This window comes from Muntiacus reevesi, chromosome 2 (genome assembly GCF_963930625.1).
Source record: "Muntiacus reevesi chromosome 2, mMunRee1.1, whole genome shotgun sequence".
Classification (NCBI taxonomy): Eukaryota; Metazoa; Chordata; class Mammalia; order Artiodactyla; family Cervidae; genus Muntiacus; species Muntiacus reevesi.
Window position 1 is genome coordinate 174,714,748 of NC_089250.1, and position 24,760 is coordinate 174,739,507.

Sequence of the window (24,760 nt, forward strand, 5' to 3'; positions counted from 1 at the left end):
CGCTGTCCACGGGCAACGGAGGCGGCTGTAAAGTACGTGTCACTGGGCGGCACATGAAGCCTGGACGCTCACTGCCTGGACCACTGCGCCCACTTGGAGACGGAGCAGAGGAGGAGGGCGGTGGGAGGCGGAGGGGGCACACTGCCCGTGCTCACTGCCCGTCTGGACCAGCGCTTCCGGGAGGAGCCCTGGGAGGCTGGCCAAGGACCCCAGCACAGGTGTTCAGCCCAGTCCCTGAGGTCAAGTGACAGCAAGGGGACAGTTAGAACCAAAACCTCCCGTCCAGCCACAGCCCGCCCAACCTAATGAGGGCCGGGTGTGTCAAAGACACAACTACAGTGGGGGACATCTTTCCTTGGGATGTTAATTGCATTTAAAGAAAAAAACATGAATGGTACTCACACATACTAATTGGCATGAATTTGCTAATTATTAACAAAAAGTCAAACTGTCTTTGTGCTGTCATCTGCAATTACCTCAAGATGCTTAATTATTATTAATTTTTTTTAAAGGTCTCTTCTTGCCTAGCGAGCTGACTTTGGGCCAGACAACAGCAGGTAAGGGGGCTGGGGCTGGGAAAGCAAGAGCAGGAACCTTCCTGGACAGAGGCCCTGGGGTGGTCAGGGCCCCTGGATGCAGGCTGCTCGCCGCCCAGACCCAGAGGAGCCCCACCCTCTTAGCGGCAGCAACACACACTGGCAGGACCAAGGCCTTGGGCACTGGCATGGGAGGGCGGGCTGACTGTGGCCTCCAAGCCTCAGCATGTGGGGGTCACTGCCCCTGCTCCAGTCTCTTACTCCTCCACCCCTCGGGGGTTTACATCAGAGCAGAAAGCCCCTGTAAGCAAACAGAAGCACTTCCTGGGCGATCCCACTCCCTGAGGACTGGCCCATGGGCATCAGGCTGGGTCCTCGGGGGCTGCAGGGCCCTCTGGACCCAGTCGGGAGCGAGAACAGAGGCTCGCATGCTCCCGCCCTCGGGTCCCTGCACTGCCATTTCTCATTTTCCCTTCAACAAGGAAAGAGAAGAGAGAAGAGAAATAAACAACACAAAATAAGCTAAAGATGGGACAATCAAAGGCAGAGATTAAAAGCCTCTCTGAGGAGACAGCAACAGCCCAGATTCAACAACAAGTCTGAAAGTACCAATGTGAGGAGTCTGCAGTGCCCTGGGCATGCACGCAGGGGCCACCGGCACCGCACCTCTGGGTTCAGACAAGAGACAGGCCATGCACTCCAGCCCTCTGCAGGGTCAGCACCACTGGGACAAGCTGCCTCATGCAGAGCGGTCCCCAAAGGTCCCCCGGTGGCCAGGGGAGGGCCTGGCACTGACTTTGGGGCACCAGGCCCACAGGAGGCTCTCCACAGAGGCAGACACCAGACTTGCCCCGGGAGATGTGCAATAACATCCCTGCCTGGCTGCCCGCCCCCTACAAGCTCCAGTGTAACCGGTCTGGAGGAGGGACTTCAAAGCCCCTGGAGGCTTCACATGAAGAGCAGAGACTGCAGGAGCTGCAAGTAGGAGGAAGCACACAGCCCTGCAGCCCCCGGGAGCAGGGGCAACTGCCCCAGCGGCCCAGCGTCCACCGGGCCAAGGGCCAGGAGCCAGTGGGCAAGCGCAGCAGCCTATCTCCCCTCCTCCTGAGAGGGCACCCAGCTTGTCCAAAAGCCCCGGGGCTGGGGAAGCTCCTGCAGGTTTCCCAGCCTGGCGCCGTGGGCGTGTGGACCTCATCGACTCAGGGTTTCTCGGGGCAACTGTGCCCTCAGGCACTCTCCAGCTCAAACCCAGCAAGGAAGTCGTGCAGGAGATACACAATGTCCTGTCCCCAGGGCCTCGTAGGAGGGCCTTCAAGGACACCCCCCGCCCGGCGGCCCCAGAGTCAAGGTCCGTGGACAAGGACAGGGAGGTGGGGAGGCCCCAGGGACGCCCCACCCCATCACCAGAGCCCACCCTCCCAGCTCCCGGAGGCTGTGGTCAGGGGCTTCTGTGGGTCCAGATGTGCCCTCTGCCTCCTCAGGTAATGCTCCCCTAGGCCCCAGGCCGCCCTGGCCTGTCCCACGGTGTCCATCACACACGGGACTGGGGCCCTCAACGGCCACAGCCTCTCCACCCCAGGTGGGGCTGACCCCAACTCCCAACAGGCATCTGAGCTGAAGCAGCCAGGCTGGGTTGGCCTCAGGCTCTGCCCCATGGGCACTGACCCCCACCTTCGAGGGGTAAGCACACAGGGTGCTTCCCGCCCGGGACTCCGGACCCCAAGCCCGCTGCATCTCTGACGCCGCATCCTCCTCTGAACCCAGCTCCCTGATCCCCCCTTGCCTCCCCACCCCCGACTCCTCGCCTGGGCACCCCCCGCCACGCCCCTGGGCCCCACGGGTGGAGCGCTCCCGACAGGAGGGGTCAGCAGTGGTGGAGACACCTGGGGGGCCGGCCGCGGGGCAACAAGGAGCGTTCAAGGACGCCTCACCCCCACCTGCATCTGCCCCACCGGCGGCGCCAACACGGAGACAGGAGCCCGACTCCAGGCAGGAGCCCCAGCGCCCACAGCAGCTCCCGGCGCCCCGCCTCCAGAGCCTCCGGTGCCCCGCCCACAGCAGCCCCGGCGCTCCACCCACAGAGCCTCCGGTGCCCCGCCCACAGCAGCTCCAGCGCCCCGCCCACAGAGCCTCCGGTGCCCCGCCCACAGCAGCCCCGGCGCTCCACCCACAGAGCCTCCGGTGCCCCGCCCACAGCAGCTCCAGCGCCCCGCCCACAGAGCCTCTGGGTGCCCCGGCCAGCGGGCGAGCGGCCTGGGCAGGGCAACCGAACAACACATGCCAATCCCCCCGCACGGCCTGCCTCTGCCCAGGGGTGTCGTCCTCCAAGCCGCCAGACCAGGCGCCAGAGCGGCTCACAGCTTGCACTGGATGAGGACGCTCGCGGCCACTCTGTCCGTCTCCCATGGGCGCCGAGGGCCAGCGGGGTCATGTGGCCGCGTCTGCACGCGCCCAGGTGAGGGCTACCAGGCCGCGAGGACGGCAGGGCAGACGTGGTCTGAAGTCAGGAGTCGGCCCGCAGCCGGGGCAGCAGAGAAGCAAAGGGGACGCATGAGGCTGGAAGGCTCAGGGCGCCCCGCGGGGTCAGGGTGCGGTCCACGCTGCCGGGCGGCATGGACTCCAGCAGGCGGCACTCTGGCGCCCCAGCCTGGAGCAGGGTTCTGGTCTCGACCGTGAAGCCCCCTCCCCACTGGTAGCCGCGTCTCTGACAAGGACGACTGTCAAGGGCCCTGCCGCTGTGCCACAAAGGCCTCCACCGGGCGCGGCCTCGAGACTCACCATGTCGGCTCTTTGCTTCTGGCCTCCCAGCTCCTCCAGCGCCTGTGACAGCTGAGCCTTCAAGACAAAATAGAAGCAGGGTCAGCAGGCGTTCTCCCCGGGCACAAGGGACCACACCAACCCGTCTCTGTGCTCCCGCCACTGCCCAGGGAGCCCCGAATCCCCTGTTTGGAAGGAAGGGCAGTTTGCTTGTCAAGGCCACCCCCCAAGCAGCTGCCTGAAGGAGAGAGATGTTCAGGGTGGAGTTTCAGTGCCCAGGTTAAGAGGCCAGGGGACTGGCCATGCACAAGGAGGGAGACACCGACCCACACAGCATGCGCCGAGGTGACAGGACGGGGGTGTGGGGACGGGGCACAGCCGTGGGGCTGCCAAGGGCTGGCAGGGGCCCCCTCCATCTTTCCGGGGACCTGGAGTACCAGGCAGCGGGGGCCCCTGGGGGCTCCGCCTGGGTGATGCTCATCAAGCGGACAGTGCTGACATGTGCATCTGTGTGTGTGCATGCGTCATACTTCAATGAGAAAGTAGATTTAAAATACACAGGCACCAGCACTCTGGAGGACAAATTAGGGAGAAAGGGAGGCGATTCTGCTACAAGAAGTGGAGGATTCTTAGCAGGATGCGCACCATCGCTGCAGGCGATCAGACAGCCCATCACGGGCCCCAGGGAGGGCCGAGTGGACGCACAGCATGGTGTCCGCCCGTGCTGGAGATCCCAAGGGTGCCGCGGGCCCTCAGCTGGAGGAGGAAGGCCTCTGACAATGCCCAGCAGGACGGAGGCTGGGCAGGGGGGAGGTGGTGGCGAGGAAGCCCCTCAGCAGCACCCGGGCTGCAGTCCTTCCTCAGAGTAGCCCAGGGGTCCAGGGAGATGTCAGGACGGCCTCCGCGTGGAGCCGGGGAGGCAGGACCAGGCCGCCACGGCCCCCAGGCTCCAGGAAGGCTTCTGGGGGCGGGGGCAGAATGAAAACACAGGTGCCAGGTCTACCCTCCTTCCTCAACGAAACCCCGCAAACAGCGGTTTCCTGGCATCAATGGGCAGGCCCCCCAGAACCCGGGTGTGAGGGATGGAAACGCAGGAGACGGGCCCCACCGCACCGGCTCCCTTGGCCCGGGCAGGGCCCTGGACGCGCAGGACAGAGCGCAGGAGGGGACGCTGTGCACAGAGGCTGCAGCGGGGAGGGGGGCCACACGACCCCCCCCCGGCCACTCGGGAGACCGGGGCTGCAGAACAAGGGGCGGCTGCAGGCCACACGCAGCCCCAACGCCCAGATCTGGACGCAGGCACAGAGTCCGGTGGAGCCGTCGCTGCCCCGGGCCGGCTCCTCGCCGGGGAGAGGAGGCGCAGTGCTGGCGGTCGCCCAGCTGGCGCGCTCTGCACCCGGGAGGACCCCGAGGTGGTGCTGGGAGGGGGGACCCTGCAGGGTGAGCCTTACACGGGGGCGCGGCGCCGTGAGAACACGGGGAGACAGCAGGCAGCCCAGGAGTTTCTGGCCAGTGACTCCTCACAGCAGCTCACGCGGCCCAGGACAGGGCACTTCCTGACGGGAACGGCCACCCTGAGAACTCGGGGGCACGCTCCCTCCGGCTGCTGCACTGCGTGGAGCGGAGCAGGCGGGGCAGGCGTGCAGACAGAGGAGCCAGCGGCTCAGGGGCCGCCGGGAGGTCACCGGGAAGCGCCCAGGGACCACCTGCCGTGGTGAGGGCTGCACCCAGACTGCGAGGGGCTGCTTTTATCTCCGACCTAGCACCGGACACCACCCTAGGGCAGGCAGGACAGGCAATGCCCAAGGTGACAGGGACAGGAGGAGACTGGAGCCTCAGGCCCCTGCCTTCCGGCTCACTGCACACACAGGACGGTGACGAAGTGCAAAGACAGACGCTAGTCGATCGAGGAGCACATCTCGGCAGCACCCCCAGATGCGCCTTCACAGGGAGCGAGCGTGGGGCAGATGGGGCCCCTGCCTGGCCCCTGTCCCGGCTCAGTCCACCCCTGCTTACCCTGCGGGCAGTGGGTCTGGGACCATAGCTCCAGCACCCTGGAACTTGCGGGAGTGCCAGGCTTCAGCCCCCGCCCCTCAGAGCTCTCTCCTCACCAGCCCTGCAACCCCAGGTCTGGGCATCCCAGCCACTTGACCTCAAAGAGCGTCCAGGCGGAGGGCATCACAAGGGGAAGGCACAGCTCTCAGTGGTTATCCCCTCAGAGGACGCGGGTTCAGACAATCACCCAGGGGCCAGATGGAAAAGGTCAACAAAATGAGGAGCTGTCTTTTTAACAGATAAACAAAACTGACAAACATCTTGCTGAACTAAGGAAAAAGATAAAGCTCAAGTAAATAAAATCAGAGATGAAAGCAAAGACATCACAAAGGATGCCATAGAAACACGAAGACTGAAGAACTGCTGTGATCAACATCCAACACCAGAAAACTGGACAATGTAAAAAATAAAACTCCTACAAACATACAGTCAAGAAAAACCTTAAAAAAAAGGTCTGAGCAGACCAATAATGAGTAAGAAGAATTAATGGAAAAAAAAAAAAAAAAAAACACTCCCTACAAAGAAAGGCCCAGGATTACATGGCTTCACTGGTGGATTTTACCAAACATTTAAAAAACTACCAATACCAATCCTCCTTGAACTCTTCCAAAAAATCAAAGAGAAGGGAACACATTCAAATTCATTTTACAAGGCCAACATTACCAATATCAAAGCAAGACAAGGGTGCCAAGAGAAGACAAACAAAACGAAACAACTGCCAATAACCCTGATGAACACAGATGCAAAAATCCTCAGCAAAACACTAGCAAACTCAATCCAACAGCATGTTTTGCAGATCGTACACTGTGATCTAGTGGGACTTATTCATGGAATGTAAGGGTGGCTCAACATCCATGGATCAGTCACGGCGAAACACCACATCAGCAGAATGAAGGATAAAAATAACGTAAGCATCTCAACAGAGGCAGGGAAAACATCTGATAAAATTTAATATCTTTTCACAAAAAAATTAATTAGGTACCAAAGGAATGTTTTTCAGCATAATAAAGCCCACAGCTAATATATTCAACAGTGAAAAGCTGAAAGCTTTTCTTCTAAGATCAGGAACAAGGCAAGGACACCCACTCTCACTGGAAGCCTGAGCCAGAGCAATCAGACAAGAAAAAGAAATAAAAGGCATCTAACAGGAAAGGAAGCAGTAAAACTGTCTCCTTGCAGATGATATGGTCTTATGTATAGAAAATCCTAAAACTTCACTAGAAAACCATTAGAACTAATGAACAAATTCAGTGAATACACAGAAATCAATATACAAAAGTAAGTTGCAGGCTTCCCTGGCTGTCCAGTGGTAAAGAATCTGCCTGCCAATGCAGGGGACATGGGTTTGATGCCTGGTCTGGAAAGATTCCACGTGCCTCGGGGCAGCTAAGCTGGCGCTGCCACAACTTCTGAAGGCCTCGTGCCCTAGAGCCCAGGCTCTGAGACGAGAAGCTACCACGAGAAGCCCACAGAGCAATCAAGAGGGGCTCCTGCTCACCGCAACGAGAGGAAGTCTCCACACAGCAACGAAGACCAGCACAGCCCCGACCTCCAAAAGCTGTTTCTGTGCGCCGACAGCGCACCACCTGACAAAGAAACTAGACAGTTCCATTCACAACAGCCTCAGTTCAGTTCAGTTCAGTCGCTCAGTCGTGTCCGACTCTCTGCGACCCCATGAACCACAGCATGCGAGGCCTCCCTGTCCATCACCAAGTCCTGCAGTCCACCGAAACCTACGTCCATTGTGTCGGTGATGCCATCAACCATGTCATCCTCTGTCGTCCCCTTCTCCTCCTGCCCCCAATCTTTCCCAGCATCAGGGTCTTTTCAAATGAGTCAGCTCTCCGCATCAGGTGGCCAAAGTATTGGATTTTCAGCTTCAACATCAGTCCCTCCAGTGAACACCCAGGACAGCAGCATCAAACAACGATAAAATAGGACTCCCCTGGTGGCTCAGCGGTAAAGAATCGACCTGCCAATGCAGGAGAGAAGAGCCAGATCCCAGATCTGGGAAGATTCAGTACGCCCGCGCGCCACAGCTAGTAAGCCTGCGCTCCAGAGCCCGGGAGCTGCAGCTACGAGGCCCGCGCACCACGGCTCCTGAAGCCCTCTCGCCCTGGAGCCCATGCTCCGCAACGGGAGAAGCCGTGGCCATGAGAAGCCCACATACAACCAGAGAACAAGCCCGGGCAGCAGCTGAGACCCGGCAAAGTCGAAAATTGATTAATGAAAACAATAAATTTAACCAAGGAGGTAAAAGAGCTATGCACTGGAAAATATAAGACTCTGATGATAGAAATTGAATAGGATGTAAATAAATGGAAAGATATTCTGTGTTTGTGGATTGGAAGAATACTGTTAAATAGTGCATACTTTCCAAAGCAAGCTACAGATTCAAAGTCAACTCAATCAACAGTCCACTGACATTTTTGACAGAAACAGAAGACACAAAATATAAAGTTTCTGCACAGCAAAGGAAACAAAAGGAAGGGCGGCCCGTCGAACGGGAGAGCGTGCGTGTGAACGGCGTACCAGAGGAGGAGGTAATATCCGATGTATGTCAGGGACTCATAAGATTGAATGTATATATAAAAAAAATACCAATTTAAAAATGGTGAAAGGATCTGAACAGACGTTCTTCCAAAGAAGAATAAAAATGGCCAACAGAAAAGATGCTTGGCGTCGCCCGCCGTCCGGGAGCCATGAAGCAGGAGCAGGGGGGTCCCCGCGCACCTGTTGGGGGGGCGTCACCACGACACCACAGGGAGTGAGTGTGCAAGGACGTGTCCTGCGCTGCTGGGGGGGGGGATGCAAAGCGGCACAGCGGTGACGGGAAACAGCCCAGAGGGTCCTCGGGAAACTAAAAGCAGCACGGGCCGCCGCCCATCACTCTGGCCTCTGCCCTCGGGTCCCTGCGGCCAGAGAGGGGCCCGGGCGTGGTGCTGTGCCCTCCCCACGCACCTCCTTCCTCCCCGCCGCTTCTCTTTAGCTCTTGCTCATCCTGGAATTCTGTCTCAATATTTTCCAGTTTGTTTCAGCTGCGCTTTTTACAGGAGTCAGCTCAAGCTCCTTATACAACGAGAGCACCAAACGCATACTTTCACGAGTAAGAAAAAGCCTAGACCTGGTGAACACCCTAGGGTTCAAAACCTGCTGCTCCTCCTAGGGCCAAGCCCCCCAGGCCGGGAAGCGAGCACAGAAACTCTGACGTAAACCCGGGTGTAAGTCACGGGAGGAGCAGAGCGGCGTCCAACTCTTCCTAAACTGGAGCCAAAATTACCTGTTACATTATGAAACTGGGATTTTCCACAGACCTCCATGCAGCCCACAGCATGGTAATCTGCTTAATTAAATAAATTGGAGACACAACTCAGGCTAATATCTCGAATCACGGTGGCGTGAGCTGCATGTTTATGGCTCTGTTGACAGAAGAGGACTCACAACATATGCCACCAACTTCTGCAGCCACTTTATTAAACGGAATAAACAAAAGCCTTGCAAGGCAGCAGCAGACATGGGCTACTGGGATTCTCCCAACCTCAACACTTCCGGCGAGTCACACTGAGATGTTTCTGCCGGAATCAAAACACGTTTCCCATTAGAACTGGCTGATTAAGCTAAATGGGTGAAATGCGATGGCTCTGTCAGAAGTGGATGTGTTTTCAAATTCCCTGTGCTCACACCTGTGGTTCCCACTCCGTCCCAGCGAGTCAAAGCCAGAGGAGCGCCCCGTCCCCCACCGTGGGTGGGTGCCCGCCCTGGGTGCGCGGGGGCTGGCTGGGCCCCGTGGAGCCGGCATGGTGGCTCCCACAGAGGCAGCAGGGTCCTCGGGGTCCCAGAAGAGAGGCGCTGAGATAGACGGCCGACAACTGCAGCCTGCGTCCCAATCCAGCCCCCTCCCGGTCCTGTCAGTAAAGTTTTATTAACAGAGAGCCTCACCCACCATCTACCGAGGGCCCGTGGCTGCTTTCACGCGATGGCCCCCGAGCTGAGCGTCAAGACCCCATGGTCACACAGCCCACAGGCCTCACTGTGGGTCCTTCATGGACGCAGCCTGCTGAGAAGGAGCAGGAGCTTGGGGCGAGCAACGGGCCGCAGAAAGGCCGAGGAGAAGCAGAGGCAGAGGAAGGTGAGAGAGAGGGCGGGGGAGAGGGGCGAAGGCAGAGAGAGACGGAGCCAACACAGAGCAGAGAGAAGCCGAGGAGAGGGACGACGCCGGAAGAGAGGAGCGAGGAGCGGAGGGCGGGGAGGAGGAGCCCCAGCCGCCACCAGGCCTGCCAGACCCCGGGCGCCCCCGCCCCAGCCCGGGTCTCGCTCCGCGCACACCATGAGGCCTGGTGCGCTGTGGGGCTGTGCTCCCTGCAGGCGCCGCTGCGCGCTGCAGCTCCTGAGACAGCGGGCAGGACGGGGCTCCTCCCTGCCAAAGCCCAACAGTGCTCACAGCAGGCAGGGCGGTGCTCCTCCCCACCAAAGCCCAACAGTGCTCACAGCAGGCAGGACGGGGCTCCTCCCCGCCAAAGCCCAACAGTGCTCACAGCAGGCAGGACGGGGCTCCTCCCCGCCAAAGCCCAACAGTGCTCACAGGAGGCAGGACGGGGCTCCTCCCCGCCCAAGCCCAACAGTGCTCACAGCGGGCAGGACGGGGCTCCTCCCGGCCAAAGCCCAACAGTGCTCACAGGAGGCAGGACGGGGCTCCTCCCCGCCCAAGCCCAACAGTGCTCACAGCGGGCAGGACGGGGCTCCTCCCCGCCAAAGCCCAACAGTGCTCACAGCGGGCAGGACGGGGCTCCTCCCCGCCAAGCCCCAACAGTGCTCACAGAGGGCAGGACGGGGCTCCTCCCCGCCAAGCCCCAAAAGTGCTCACAGCGGGCAGGACGGGGCTCCTCCCTGCCAAAGCCCAACAGTGCTCACAGCTCAGCGTTGAGTGATGGAGGACTCGCCTGGAGTCTCCAAACAACCACTAACAGGTTCTATAAAGCTACGTAAGTTTCTGCCGTCTGTCAATATGTGATGTGAAAGAAAGAAAGTGAACTCGCTCAGTTGTGTCCGAATCTTTGTGACCCCATGGACTGTAACCTACCAGGCTCCTCCGTCCATGGGATTTTCCAGGCAAGAGTACTGGAATGGGTTGCCATTTCCTTCTCCAGAGTATTTTCCTGACCCAGGGATCAAACCCAGGTCACCCGCATTGTAAGCAAGACGCTTTACCGTCTGAGCCACCAGGGAAGTGTCAATACGTGATGCTCAACTAATAGACGTCTGGCAGCAGCTTGAAGCAGCTTCTAAAGTCTCCAAGTGTGGGTAGCTTTCGAGCTTCTGAGACAGGAGATGTTACTGTTACTAACACAAGAACAGGAGCTGCCAGGAGGACCCCAGCCCCGCTTGCAGGTCCCGGGGCCGGGTGGGGCCGCTGGCCTGGGGGGCGGGGGTCAGTCAGACACCTCGGGGCCTGTCCTGCCGGGGGCCTGGCGCCCGGGGGCTCCTACTAGGCGGGCTCCGGGGCCCACGGAGGCGGTGCCCAGCACGGGGTCAGCAGATGGCCGGGGCGGTGGGGGAAAGTAGGGAGGAGGCTCTGAGATGTGGGGGGAGAGCCGAGCAGGAGGCGCGCCCAGGCTGAGCAGAAGCCCGTCCTGTGTGTCCTGCGTGCCATGCGGGCCCCTCAGCACAGCCCCCGACCTGCCCCCATCCCGCCGACCCAGAGCAGGGCCCCGGCTCCATCTGCTGCCACCTGCTGGCAAACGGCTCCCAGCAGGGTGGGCCCAGTCCTGACTTCCACAGCGGAGGCGGGCAGCCGCCCTTCACCTGCCTGCTGACCTCCCGTTCACCTGCCCGGGGTTCCCCGCTCAGTCCCTCTGAGCCTGAGCCTCTCCAGGGACGGTGGCTCAGGCCCAGGCAGGGCTCTCGTGGGGCTCGGGGGCTCCCTGTCATACAGGGTCCGCAGTGCAGGATACGCAGAAGGCAAGTCTGCCGGGCTGGCGGGGCCTGGCAAAGCCCACGTACAGAGCACGCGGTGGGTCCCAGGAATGCCCAGCCTCGCAGGTGGGGCCGTCCGTCCTGTCGTGGCCCGAGGTCAGCATGGCCTGGGCGGAGGGCAGGAAACCAGCTCACAGCTGCATCCGGAGGACACGAGGCTGGGCTGGGAGGCCCAATGCGGACAGGGGCGGGGTGCTGCCGTGGCCAGAGCCCTCTCCCCTGCCCTCCTCTGCCTGGGGCCGCCTGCCCGCCTGGACCAGCTGCGTGGGCTCCCAGTTGACAATGATGAGAGAGGGAATCGGGCGGTGACGCGGTTGCACTGTGACGCCCGCCACTCCAAGCTCCCAGAAGACTGAGCGGGACGGGGAGGCAGAGGGACCACCGCGGCCCTGCTGGCCACAGGAAGGGCGGGGGCACGGCCTTCTCTGCCCAAACCCAACAGTCTCAGGGAACCCGGGGGAGTCGGGGTCACGGGGGACGGGGCTGAGAGGCGGCCGGGTGTCCCCCTGCCTGCAGCTGTGAGGACAAGGTGAGGCGGTGACCACGCTGCCAACGCACTCTGAGAGCACGGACAGCCCCCAGCACCAACACGGGAAGCCTGGACGGACGGCCGTGAGGTCAGCACGGCCAGCTGGCGACGACCTGACCGAGTGCGCGTGGAGCACAGCGGGGCTCGGGGTACAGAGAGCCGGGGCCTCGGGGCGCGGGCCTGACTCGCCATCGCTCTCGTCAGCGTCTCGGGGGGCACAGCCAGGGACTCGGGGTGCAGGGCCCCCGTGCATGGCTCTCGTCAGCGTCTCAGGGGGCACAGCCGGGGACTCGGGGTGCAGGGCCCCCGTGCATGGCTCTTCATCAGCGTCTCGGGGGGCACAGCCGGGGACTCGGGGTGCAGGCCCCCCGTGCATGGCTCTCGTCAGTGTCTCGGGGGGCACAGCAGGGGCCTCGGGGTACAGAGAGCCAGGGCCTCGGGGTGCAGGGCCCCCCATGCGTGGCTCTCGTCAGCATCTCGGGGGGCACAGCCGAGGACTCGGGGTGCAGGCCCCCCATGCATGGCTCTCGTCAGTGTCTCGGGGGGCACAGTCGGGGCCTCGGGGTGCGGGCCCCCCCATCGCTCTTCGTCAGCGTCTCGGGGGGCACAGCCGGGGACTCGGGGTGCAGGCCCCCCGCCCAGCACTCACCTCCACCTCCGAGCTGTGCGCATGCACCTTCTGCACCAGGTCCTCAGCCTCGCGCATGCGGCGGGTCAGCTGGGGCGAGTGTTCAGCCGGGGTGAGCTCACTGTCGTAGGAGCCCAGGATGGCCCGCATGCCATCACGCTCCTGTGGGTGAGAGGGCAGAAGTCAGGCCGGGGCGGGGGAGGGGCTGGGGAGAGGCAATATCAGAGACAGAGCGGCATGGGGGGCACGGGGTCAAGTCCGGGGACAGGCTGCCAGGCTTCTCGAATACCTTCAGCTGAACCGAGCCCAGCAGAGGACTGAGGCCAGGCCGGGCCCTGACTGCTCTGAACCCTGGCGGAGCTTGGCCTGCAGCAGTGGACCCGAGTGCCATCCTCAGGTGGGGCGCACGCCGACCACCCAGCCTCGAGTGGCACCATCGGGCCTGCGGTGCTTGGAGACTCACAGGCGAATGGGGGGGCTCTCCTTCCCCTGGAGCTCGTGGGACGCAAGAGGCCAGAGTTCAAGGCGTCAGCGTGCCCCAGCCACGCCTGGCCCCACTCCTCCGTGTCTGGGAAAAGATGGTGCCCGGTAAAGACACAGCTCAGATTTCCTGGGACACTGATCACATGCCCCAAGAACACCCCTAAAAGTCGACAGGAGTCAGGTCACCGCTCAGCGATGTGCAGGCCGACAGCCTGAGCCAGGAAGGAGGCCAGGGCCTGGGGGAGACAGGCGCTACACCCGAGCGTGTGACCTTCCCAAGGTGCTGTGACGGGGGCAGCCGGGAAGTCCTGGGAGACTGCGGGCCACCCTGCGTCCAGGAGTGGAGCCGCTCTGACTCCGGGAAAGGTCTCTGCCCACTGAGGGCCTGACGCCAGGGCGAGCGGGGAGCGGGCACCTCTTCCTAGGCAGGAGCTGGGCATGGGCGCCTAACCTCCTCCCACCCTGTGCCCCCAGCTGTCGCCGACGAGGCCCACACAGGTGACATAAATAAAGAGAATCCGCTCCCTGCACGCAGCCAGGCTCACGGGGCACCAATGCACAATGCTCCTGCCTCCTGTGAAAGATCCTGAGAGCTCCAGCAGGTCTGGGGGGGCCCGAGAGCCTGGGTTTCTGGTGGGTGAAGCCGCGGTGTGCCAGCCGCGCTGGGGAGCAGGACGCACAGCTGGGCAGCCTCCACCTGGGCCGGCAGAACCCAGAAGACGTGCCCACGAGACCGCAGCCAAGTCCCAGCTCTGATCCTCGCCCCCCGAGCCTCCGTCTTTCCTCATCAGCGGCTCTCGCAGGCTGCCCAGGACGACCGACACTGTCCTGGACCAAGCGCCCAGCTGCGGCCCTGGGGCCTGCGAGGCTCACAGTGACAGCAGCGATCCCGTCCACACACAAACAGACCCACGTGTTCACGGGTGCGGCGTCCTGGTGCAGCCACTGGAGAGGGTCACGCAACCTCGCTCCACACCCTCCCAGTGCCCCTGCAGTCCCCACACCCAGCAGGGCAGCGACCAGGCGAGCTGCAGGGTCAGCCCACATCGGCACTGGCCCCGAGGCACGTTCCCAGACCTGGAACAGACTGGGGGGCGAGGCCACGGGCCCTCTGCCCACGTCCTCTCAGCTGGTGCTTCCGTGACTGGAGGCCTGCCTGCCCAGGACAGATGCACCCCAACCGCTCCTGACCCTGAGCACCGCGCGGTCCCTGGGCCGCCCTGGGCCCCTCTTCAGGTGAGACTGGAGAAGCTGGGGGCTCACAGGACCACACTGTCTCCCTGGGGAGCCCACGGACCCTTGCCTGCCGAGTTCAGTGGTCTCGCGAGCCTCCGGCTGGGCCATCACTCCAGCACAGACTTCATCATTAGGTGATGACAAAAAATTCAATAAGTGAGAAATTAAAGTTACAAGTCCAACTGCAACTGGTCACACACCCGTGGAAAATTTGTTTCCAACAGGACGGTTTATCGAGTGTCATAATTTTATTGAAATCCTATATCTTCCCATTGACTTTTATGGTTCCGAGCTGGTTACAGAGGCATCAGCACGGAGCAGCGGGGCGCGTGGGGGCCGGGCCAGGAGGGTCTTCCTTTCATAAACAAGCGGTAATCGTCGCCTTTATTGCCCCGTAAATCTCCACAATGCCACCTCTCACTATGGTTCTCTTCTGTTACGTCTCCAGGCTATCAAAGAAGACACAAAGTTGAAAGTTTGCTGTCTGTACCTTTTACAGAAACTGTTTTCTCATTAGTCACGAAGTCACGAGAACTGTGCTGGCTGGATCCAATAATGACTTTTGAAGGACAGAGTCCACTTGCGGTGAAGCGCTCTGGTTTCCACTTAAACGAGCGTGGCCACTCACCCCTGAACAGACAGGTCGGCAGAGACGGGCCGGGTGGACCCTCCGTGCGGACAAGACCGGCCCCTGCAGAGCGTTTCTCCCTGGGGCCCCACAATCCTGTGTCCCCGCCACCCTTGCTGGTCACGTGATCAGCATACCCCAATCTCAGGAGAGACGAGCTGTGGGTGCGGGGGAGGGCAGGGATGGCCGAGGCCCCCAAGCCCAGGCCCGGCCCCACACTCCTAACAGACGCGGTGGTTGGGGTAACACCACGGCCTCATGTTACCCCAGGTATCAAGGACCAGACGCAGAACTTGCTGAGGGGTGAGCAGGCCTGGCTGGGCGGGACAGAGGGAGAGGCCCTGGGTGAAAAGGCAGAGGGTCTGCACACATCCTGAGGACCACACCGCGTGGGCCCTGCCCTACGCCTACGACACGTGCGTCCATTGGGGCGCACGCCCACGTCAGCCCCGGGCACAAGGCTGAGGCAGCTCCACGCAGGCAGCTCGGAATCCAGCCTTGCAGCCCCGGGGACGAGGCTGAGGCGGCTCCACGCAGGCAGCTCGGAGTCCAGCCTTGCAGCCCCGGGCACGAGGCTGAGGCGGCTCCACGCAGGCAGCTCGGAGTCCAGCCTTGCAGCCCCGGGCACGAGGCTGAGGCGGCTCCACGCAGGCAGCTCGGAGTCCAGTCTTGCAGCCCCGGGCACGAGGCTGAGGCGGCTCCACGCAGGCAGCTCGGAGTCCAGCCTTGCAGCCCCGGGCACGAGGCTGAGGCGGCTCCCCGTAGGCAGCTCGGAGTCCAGCCTTGCAGCCCCGGGCACGAGGCTGAGGCGGCTCCCCGTAGGCAGCTCGGAGTCCAGCCTTGCAGCCCCGGGGACGAGGCTGAGGCAGCTCCACGCAGGCAGCTCGGAGTCCAGCCTTGCAGCCCCGGGGACGAGGCTGAGGCAGCTCCACGCAGGCAGCTCAGAGTCCAGCCTTGCAGCCCTGGACCAGTCCTAGAGGACACCAGGAGGAAGCCAGGACAGACGGTTCAGACGGGAAAGGGAGGCGAGTTCAGCCGCCAGAGTCAGAGGCCTGCGCATTTCTTTACCAGCTGAGCCGCAAGGGGAGCTCAGGACAGCGCACTTCTGAACAGAGTCCGTGAGAGTCGACAGACAGTGAAGGGGCCGTCAGAGGGCACAGGCGGGAGGCTGCCCACCTTGTCTGCACCCAGAGGAAAGTCCTCCAAAAGTAAGTTTAATAAAAACATTTCCACACCAAGAAAAACTCAGACAGTTCCTCAGCACACAGCCACACCAAGGGGCAGTACTAAAGGCTACCCTTCCAGCAGAAGGAGAAGGGTCCCCTGGACGTGTCAAGACGTCAGTGGTAACAGGTACGTGTAAGCGCAGTCACAGTGGAAACTGGTAAGTATTTTGAACTAAACAGGAGAAATACAAGATATCAATCCTGAACTCTGCATCTAAATTTACATCCTTAAATGAATATATCAGAAGAGAAAGATAAAACCAATCAACTACCTATACCACTGAGAAAGTCAGAACAAGAAAAACAAAGAAAGGTAACAGGAAATATAAAAATAGGGATTAATGAAATAGAATAGAGTATAGAATCAACAAGACCAAAAGCTGGTTCATCCAAATGATTAATAAAATTGATGAACCTTGATGAGATACTTCAAGAGAGAGATTAAAAAACCAAATAATGAGACAGAAAAGGAAGACATAACTACAGACCACAGAAATATTTTAAAATCTAACAAGATACACTGAACTTCACATAAATTTAAAATTTTACATAAAATAGACAAACCTTTTTTCGTTTTGTTTTGTTTTTAAGGCTTATCACCACTGAATCAAGAAGAAAAAGAAAATCTGAATCGTTCCCAAGCTATTAAAAGAAATCAAAGCCACAATACAGAATCTTCCCAACACAAAAACTCCAGGTCTGGACGCCTTTCTTGGTAACTCCACCAAACTTTAAAGAAAGAAATATCACCGATCTCACACAACAAAGAAGGGAAAGGAGAACCTTCTAACGCATTTCATAAAGCCAGAAAAACCATGACACCAAAACCTGCTAAGGAAACTTTGTAAGAAATAAAAACTGTCAAGATCTCTCATAAACACAGATGCAAAATCCCTGAACTGCTTATTAGCAAACCAAATAAAGCATTACTTACAAAGGACAATCCACAGACAAGTTTGTTTAATTCCTGGAATGCATTTTTGCTCTAACATTTGAAAACCAATTAATTAAATTCTCCAAGTTAACAGAATAAAGAAAAAAATCATGATCAGCTCAATATATGCAGTAAAAGCATCTGATTAAAATTCAACAGCTATTCAGGATTAAAACCATAGGATGGAAAAGCCCCCTCAGCAGAGGAGGAAGAAAGGGGACCCTCTCTGATCTGACAGATGCCCACACCGACTCCTCGGCTGTGGTGGGGGTGGGAGGGAAGGGTCAGAAACAGAGTTACTGACGTTCCTGCTCCAAGCAGCACAGGGATCCTAAGCAGCGGAACAAGGCGTGAAGATCAGAAGGAAACGAAAAACTACTAATAGTAGCTGACACAACTGCGAAGGTGGAAAACCCAATAAAATTTACAGATAAATTATTAAAACAAGTAAGCTTAGTCATGTTGCTGGATCAAAGTCAACATCCAACATTCAATTACATTTATACATGCTGGCAAAAAGAGTTCCAAGAGGAAATCCTGAAAAAGATGCCATTTATAACATCATCATTAAAAAAAACCAAAAACCCTACGAGATGAGATGTCTACCCAGAAAACTTTGCAAACATTACTGGGAGAAATTAACGACCTAAAAACGTGGAGACAAAAACACGTTCTTGGATCAGAAGATTTCACGTTATAAAGATGTTAGTTAATCACTGTATCCCCAGTAAAACCTCAGCAGGTTTATCGGTGGAAGCTGACAGGCTGAGCTCTAAGCTCGACATGCAGATGCAGAGGGTGGTGGTCGGCGCACAGTGTCAGCAGTCGGCTGGCGAGGAGGGTGGGCTCCCTACCAGACCGCAGTCTCAGGGATTACAGCGGTGTGGTTCCCGCGCGAGAGAGGGGCAGGGACAGCTCCACACAGAGGGGCAATTAGGTGCACGTAAGGAGCGCGAAAGGCCCATCTTCTCAAAAAATGCTGTCGAGTCAGCTGAATGTTCCTGTGGGCAGAAAACCAAGCTTGCCAGATACCATAAAGCTTTGTGTTGTGAAGTTATGTGTGAAAAAGCAAAGCGTTACAGAAAATACCATGAAAAAACACCTCAGTGTCCTGGGGCAAGCAAAGCTTTCTTGAACAGAAGATACACAAAAAGTGGTAACTGGAAAGGAACGTTCACACTCGTAAGAGTTTACCTTGTTACCATTAAGAGCTCTGTTAAGTTAGAGCGAAAAGCTAGGAGAAGATACTTGCAAACCAATACCTGGTAAAGGCCCAGGATCCAGAATATACAAAGAGTTCCTACAAATCAGGGAGCAAAAGGTCGGAAAGAAAAAAAAAGGGAGGGCAGTGAACGTGGAAGGGGCTTCGCCAAAGCGGATCTCCAAACGGCCCATCAACACAGGAGGGGTGCCCCCCACCCGCCCCTGGGAGGCACAACACGCAGCAAACACAGGACGGGCCGGCTCTCCGGGACGGCAGGGTGTGAGGCAGCGCAGACGACGCGCGTTGTGGGCCAGACTCTGAAGCCACAGGCATGCCCGTGCCCTGCCGCAGGCCCGCAGCCGTCACAGCCCCCCGGCCAGCTCTGCAGGCGAGCACGTGACGGAGCCTCCCAGCGATGTGCAGCGGAAGTCGTGCGTGTGCGTGACCGAGACACAAGTGGGAAGACGCCACGGCAGCATTACTCACCATCGCCGAGAAAGCAGGAGGATGGGCAGCTCTAGGACGGCACATCCGTCACACAGAAACGAACCTGAGCAGCTCACACAAGCACCAGCGGGCGCGCGCTGCACAGTCCATCGAGACTAAGCGCCAAACCCGCGGAAACCGTCTTCCGCAAGCATGTCACAGGCTGATAGAAAGCAGACCAAAGTATTAAAGATATAAGATACTGTGCAGGTTCAGGAGTAAGGCTCTGGCTGTAAAGTTAACACTCACAGCTTCTCGGAAAAAACCCCCAGCCCACGACCAACTCCCCCCACCCCATGCCTGCCGAGCAGGAAGAACTCGCAGGGAGGCCAGGGTGTCCCGCAGTTGAAGGTGCGGCGCGGCAGAGGGTGGGCCTTCCGGCCAGGCTCCCCAGAGTCCCACCGCTCAGTGAAGGAGAGCCGGCAGGGGAGGGCCTGAGGGTCACGCTGCGTGTCTGGAGCAGGGAGGGACAGTGGCGGCCAGAGGAGGTTCTGTGGGAGCTGTGATTATCGCGGTGAGAGCGGGGCCGGGAGGAAGCACGGAGCAGAAGCAGACCCACACCGCCGTGGGACGGAGCCGGGGCCGGCCCACACCCACCGCGCTCTGGGAAAGGGCTGGCACTTCTTGCCCAAGGTCCCCAGGTCTTCCTCCCGAGAAAATCCAGCTCCCGGGGCCTGGGGTCACCTGGACGGTGCTAGCCCTGGCATTGCCTGGGGATACACCAGGGGCCAAGGTTCCAGTCCTGACCCTCCAGGCTGCCGCGGCCAAGAGGGAGGGCCCACAACAGCAGGCAGAGAGGTGGCCGTGGGCACCCACCTGCCCCGCCCCGCCCCTGCAGGAGGGGTCACACCTCAGGACCCGCACAGGACAGGTCCCCGGAGACGCGGCTCAACCCAGGCTGGAGGGGAAAACAGCTCTCACGGCAAACGTTTTCAGAGAAGTCAAAACTCAGCAACTCCAGCTACCTGGGTGAACAGGCCGCCCAGTGGATGACGAGTGGATTAGGGGGCAATTTTAACAGAAGGCAGTTCTGTTCACGTTCTGGAGTGGCCTGAAAGAAGTGTCCCCGCGTGTGTGTCTCGCTGGCTTCTCCCGAACCCACCAAGGCTCACGCAGCACACGCCCCGCCCAACATGCTTCCCCAGGATAGGCTGGAGGAGCCGGGCTACAGTAAGAGGAAGCGGAATCCCTTTAAAAGTGGCAAAAACTATTCATCTGCGCTTGATGGAAATGCTTCCTAAACAAGTAAGACGTCGACCCGGTCACAGCAAATGGAGGACACGCATTTTTAACCTTCCCTAATGGGCTGGTTCGCTGGCATGGGCTCTGATTTCTACGCCCTCACAGCTGGGCTCCTGGGGCAGCCGGAGCAGGCAGACCCCGACCTTGGCGCTCAGCAGCTTCCTGGGCCCCTGCCATCCACGCCCGCTGCTCAACACGGGACCTGAGCGTGTTCCTCCCTGGTTCTCCAGCCTACCCCCAGGTGCCTCTGCTTCACCGCTGTGTCCATCAGCCTCATTACACGATGGTCTTATCGCTTGCAGCTCATCAGATGCAGAGCAGGCCCCTGGAGGCGAGGGCTGCCCGACTGGAAAGGGAGCTCCGACCTGGGTTCAGCGTGCATGAGCCTGTTGGCACCTCCAGGTGCGCTTGCAGGGCCCACTCCGGGAAGGACTGTGGTCCCGGTTTCACGGCGCCGCCGGGCGCAGCCACCTGAGGTCTGAGTCACGGTCCGGGGCACCTCCGCCCTAGCCCACACTGGCCGGCGGGGGACGAGCCTCGGCTCATCTGTGGGTCTCCGTACTTCTCACCAGCGGCCCTGTTCCTGCAACTTCAACCTCCTGATGAAAAGATCCACAACACCTACTGGAGGTGGGAGAGGGAATCAGTCGTGACCTCCCGGAGCCCTCTGACTCAGCTTTCACACTGCTCTCTTACCAATTCCATTTCATTTATGTCAGCCGATAACGCCTCCCCGGCCCCCCGCCTGACCAGCTCGCAGCTTCCCAGAGCAGGGCCTCACTCAGCGCGGGTGCCCTTCAAGGGAGGTGGGGCCAGGGCCGCCAGCACCTCCCCAGTCAGGGAGGAGGCCACGGCCCCCGCAAGCCCGCTCAGCACAGCAGCCGCACAGAGACCGCCGCCACACGGAGGGTTAGGTTAGGCGGGACTGACAGGCTGGAGACGGAGGGCGGGTGAGGCAGGCACAGGCTGCCTCGTGGACCAGGCCAGCTCGGCTGCAGGGGGGACAGCCCGCCTGCTCTACCCGCTGCTTCCTTCCCCACGGAACGGAGGCTGGGTTGTGGGCCTGGGGCGTGGTCGCCCACCCCTGCACGATGCGCTGAGCCTCGGGGACCCTTCTCGGGGGCGGGGACACAGGCGGCTCTCACCATGTCTCGCCCCGCGTCCCCTCCGCTGGACGCCCGGCCCCCACACAGCCCACAGCGCAGTGAGACTTGGTGAGTCCTGCTCAGGGGAGAGCTGGGCGCGAGACATGGCCCAGCTCCAGAACAGCCGCAGGTGCCAAGCCCCCTCTCGGAAGAGGGCCCCGGCTGCCTGAGGACAAGAACCTGCCCGGGTCACCAACACGAGCGACGGAGCGGAGCTCGGAGCCCAGGGCTGCAGGAAGCGGGTCATCAGGGACCGGCGGGGCCGAGGCGGGGCCGAGGGGGCATCACCGCCCAGCACAGCCCTGGGCTCAGGACCTGCTGCTCTGGGCAGCGACCCCGCCGCTCCAGCACTCACTGCACTGAGTCCCAGGCACTCATGGAACAACCCTAACAGCTCGCGCTGATTTAAAACGAGACAGGGACCCCCACCCCAACTGCTCTGCAGGCCGAGCAGAAGCCGCGAGCTGCCTCCATCCCAGGCCGCAACGTGAGGCAGCCTCACCGATGGCTCAAGTCCAGGGTCGTGGACGCCCAGGCAGGGTCAGGCTGGCTGACGACTGACGTGGCTGCGCCGGGTCTCGGCTGGCACGTGGGACACACGCGGGATCCTGGTGGCTCAGATGGGAAGGAATCCGCCTGCAATTCAGGAGACCCGGGTTCGATCCCTGCGTCAGGGAGATCCCCTGGAGAAGGCAATGGCAATATTCTTGCCGGGAGAATCCCAGGGACAGAGGAGCCTGGTGGGCTACAGTCCACGGGGTCACAGAGAGCTGGGGACACGACTGAGCGGTTTCCCCTTCCCTCTCTTTCATGTGGATCCTCGTTCCTTGACCAGGCTGGAGCCCGCGCCCCTGCAGTGAGCGTGCAGTCTAACCACTGGACCCCGGGGAAGGCCTCGGCCCGTTTACTAACGTGTTTATATACGACTCAGTGCTGAGAGCGCTTCTCTGGTCAGGTACGCGGTCTGCAAACGTCCTCTCGGTCTCTATCTGTCTTTTCATCTCTTAACAGGATTTTCCACAGAGGAGAAGTTTGTAGTCTAACTAAATCTCTCTTCCACAGACTGTATTTTGGTGCCAAGTCTAAGAACTCTTTGCCTAGATCCTGAAGATTTTATCTCCCTTTTGAATAAAACTTTCCTACTTTTATATTCTACATTTAAGTCTGTGATTAACTTTGAGTTAATTTTCGTACAAAAGGTTCACTTTTTTTGCTTTACGAATGTTTAACTTCTCCAGCACGATTTATGGAAAAGGTTATCTTTCTCCCACTGAACTGCTTTTGCAGTTAACCCAAAGCAAGCAGACAAAGGAATTAATAAAGACAAGAGTAGAAATAAGTTAAATGGAAAGTAGGAAATAAGAGCCAAACGCTGGTTCTTTGAGAAGATCAATAAAATTGATAAAGCTTTAGCTGTAGCTGGATCGGCTGAGCCAGAAAAAGAGACGATTCCAGTTACTGCAGTGAGAAATGAAATGTGAGGCGGCGCCACAGACCTTACAGGAGTGAAAAGGATCAAAGGGATTCCATCAGCAGCTGGACTCCCAGAGTTACACAGCCTGCGTGAAACGGACAGACTCCCAGCAGACACACACCACCGCAACTGCCTGCAGAGGCAGCAAAAAGCCTGAAGGGACTCACCATTAGTAAAAGACTCCCTGCAGCCTGGCCCTGCTCCGCCCTCTGCCGGGACGCTGGGCAGGACGGGCACGCTCTCCTTGGGATTCCCTATCGCACACGGGGTTGTTTCTGCCACTCCATCTCCCCGCTGGCTGATCTTTCCCTCCTTTCTACCATGGACTCATCTGTCACACTTTAACTTCAGTTCCTGTGTTTCTGGTATCACGTAAGACGTCTGCTCTCCCCGGCCACAGCCCACCCAGCGCTCTGGCTGGGTGGGGACAGTGGGCTTGTGTGGTCGCACCCTCTGGCCGATCCGGGCAGCTGACCTCAAACGGACCCCAGCGGAGCCCATCACAAACTGCTCCTCGAGTCCCGAGGCTGGCCTCCACCCTTCTCACCTCATACACAATGCCCAGGGTTTGAGTTTTATTCAGCAAAAGAAATGGGAAAGTGATCTGATTTCATTCTTTTACATGTAGCTGTCCAGTTTCCCCAGCACCATTTGTTGAAGAGGCTGTCTTTGCCCCATTGTATATTCTTGCCTCCTTTGTCAAAAATAAGGTACCCAAGGTGCATGGGTTTATTTCTGGGCTTTCTGTCTTGTTCCATTGGTCTATATTTGTTTTTGAGCCAGTACCATACTATCCCGATGACTGTAGCTTTGTAATATAATCTAAAGTCAGGAAGGTTGATTCCTCCAGTTCCATTCTTCTTTCTCAAGACTGCTTTGGCCATTCGGGGTCTTTTGTGTTTCCATATGTACTGTGAAATTTTTTGTTCGAGTTCTGTGACAAAGACATTGGTAATTTGATAGGGATTGCATTGAATCTGTAGATTGCATTTGGTAGTATAGTCATTTTCACAATATTGATTCTTCCTGCCCAGGAACATGGAACATCTCTCCATCTGTTTATGTCGTCTTTGATTTCTTTCATTCAGTTCCGTTCAGCTCAGTCATAGTCTGACTCTGCAAGCCCATGAATCACAGCACGCCAGGCCTCCCTGTCCATCACCAACTCCCAGAGTTTATGCAAACTCATGTCCATTGAGTCAGTGATGCCATCCGGCCATCTCATCCTCTGTCGTCCCCTTCTCCTCCTGCCCCTCACAGCATCAGGGTCTTTTCCAATGAATCAACTCTTCGCATGAGGTGGCTACTGGAGTTTCAGCTTCAGCATCAGTCCTTCCAATGAACAACCAGGACTGACCTCCTTTAGGATGGACTGGTTGGATCTCCTTGCAGTCCAAGGGACTCTCAAGAGTCTTCTCCAACACCACAGTTCAAAAGCATCAATTCTTCAGCGCTCAGCTTTCTTTACAGTCCAACTCTCACATCCTTACATGACCACTGGAAAAACCATAGCCTTGACTAGATGGACCTTTGTTGGCAAAGTAATGTCTCTGCTTTTTAATATGCTGTCTAGGTTGGTCATAACTTTCCTTCCAAGGAGTAAGCGTCTTTTCATTTCATGGCTGCAATCGCCATCTGCAGTGATTTTGGAGCCCCAAAAAATAAAGTCTGACACTGTTTCCCCATCTATTTCCCATGAAGTGATGGGACCAGATGCCATGATCTTAGTTTTCTGAATGTTGAGCTTTAAGCCAAGGTTTTCACTCTCCTCTTTCACTTTCATCAAGAGGCTCTTTAGTTCTTCTTCACTTTCTGCCATAAGGGTGGTGTCATCTGCATATCTGAGGTTATTGATATTTCTCCCGACAATCTTGATTCCAGCTTGTGCTTTTTCCAGCCCAGTGTTTCTCATGAGGTACTCTGCATATAAATTAAATAAGCACGGTGACAATATACAGCCTTTCTTTCATTAGGGTCTTATAATTTTCTGTGTACAGTTCTTTTGTCTCCTTAGGTAACTTTATTGCTAGATATTTAATGCTTTTTCTTGCAATGGTGAATGGGATTGATTCCTTAATTTCTCTTTCTGATTTTTCATTGTTAGTACATAGAAATGCAAGTGATTTCTGTATACCGATTTTGCCTCACCATACACAAAGGTAAACTCAACATGGATTAAAGACCTAAAAGAAACACCAGAAACTATAAAACTCTTAGAGGAAAA

At 58.2% G+C, this 24,760-nt stretch overlaps 1 protein-coding gene across 3 annotated transcripts in view; it reads right to left on the reverse strand.

Annotated features, from left to right (window-relative positions):
* Positions 1–24,760, reverse strand: part of MAD1L1 (mitotic arrest deficient 1 like 1) — a 232,553-nt gene that overhangs the window by 84,604 nt on the left and 123,189 nt on the right. For all 3 annotated transcript variants that reach the window (XM_065923683.1, XM_065923682.1, XM_065923681.1), the window contains 2 exons: positions 12,500–12,640; positions 3,315–3,371 (listed from right to left, as the gene is read on the reverse strand). In XM_065923683.1, coding sequence (XP_065779755.1) covers positions 3,315–3,371; positions 12,500–12,640 — 198 coding nt within the window. The remainder of the gene's footprint in view (positions 1–3,314; positions 3,372–12,499; positions 12,641–24,760) is intronic.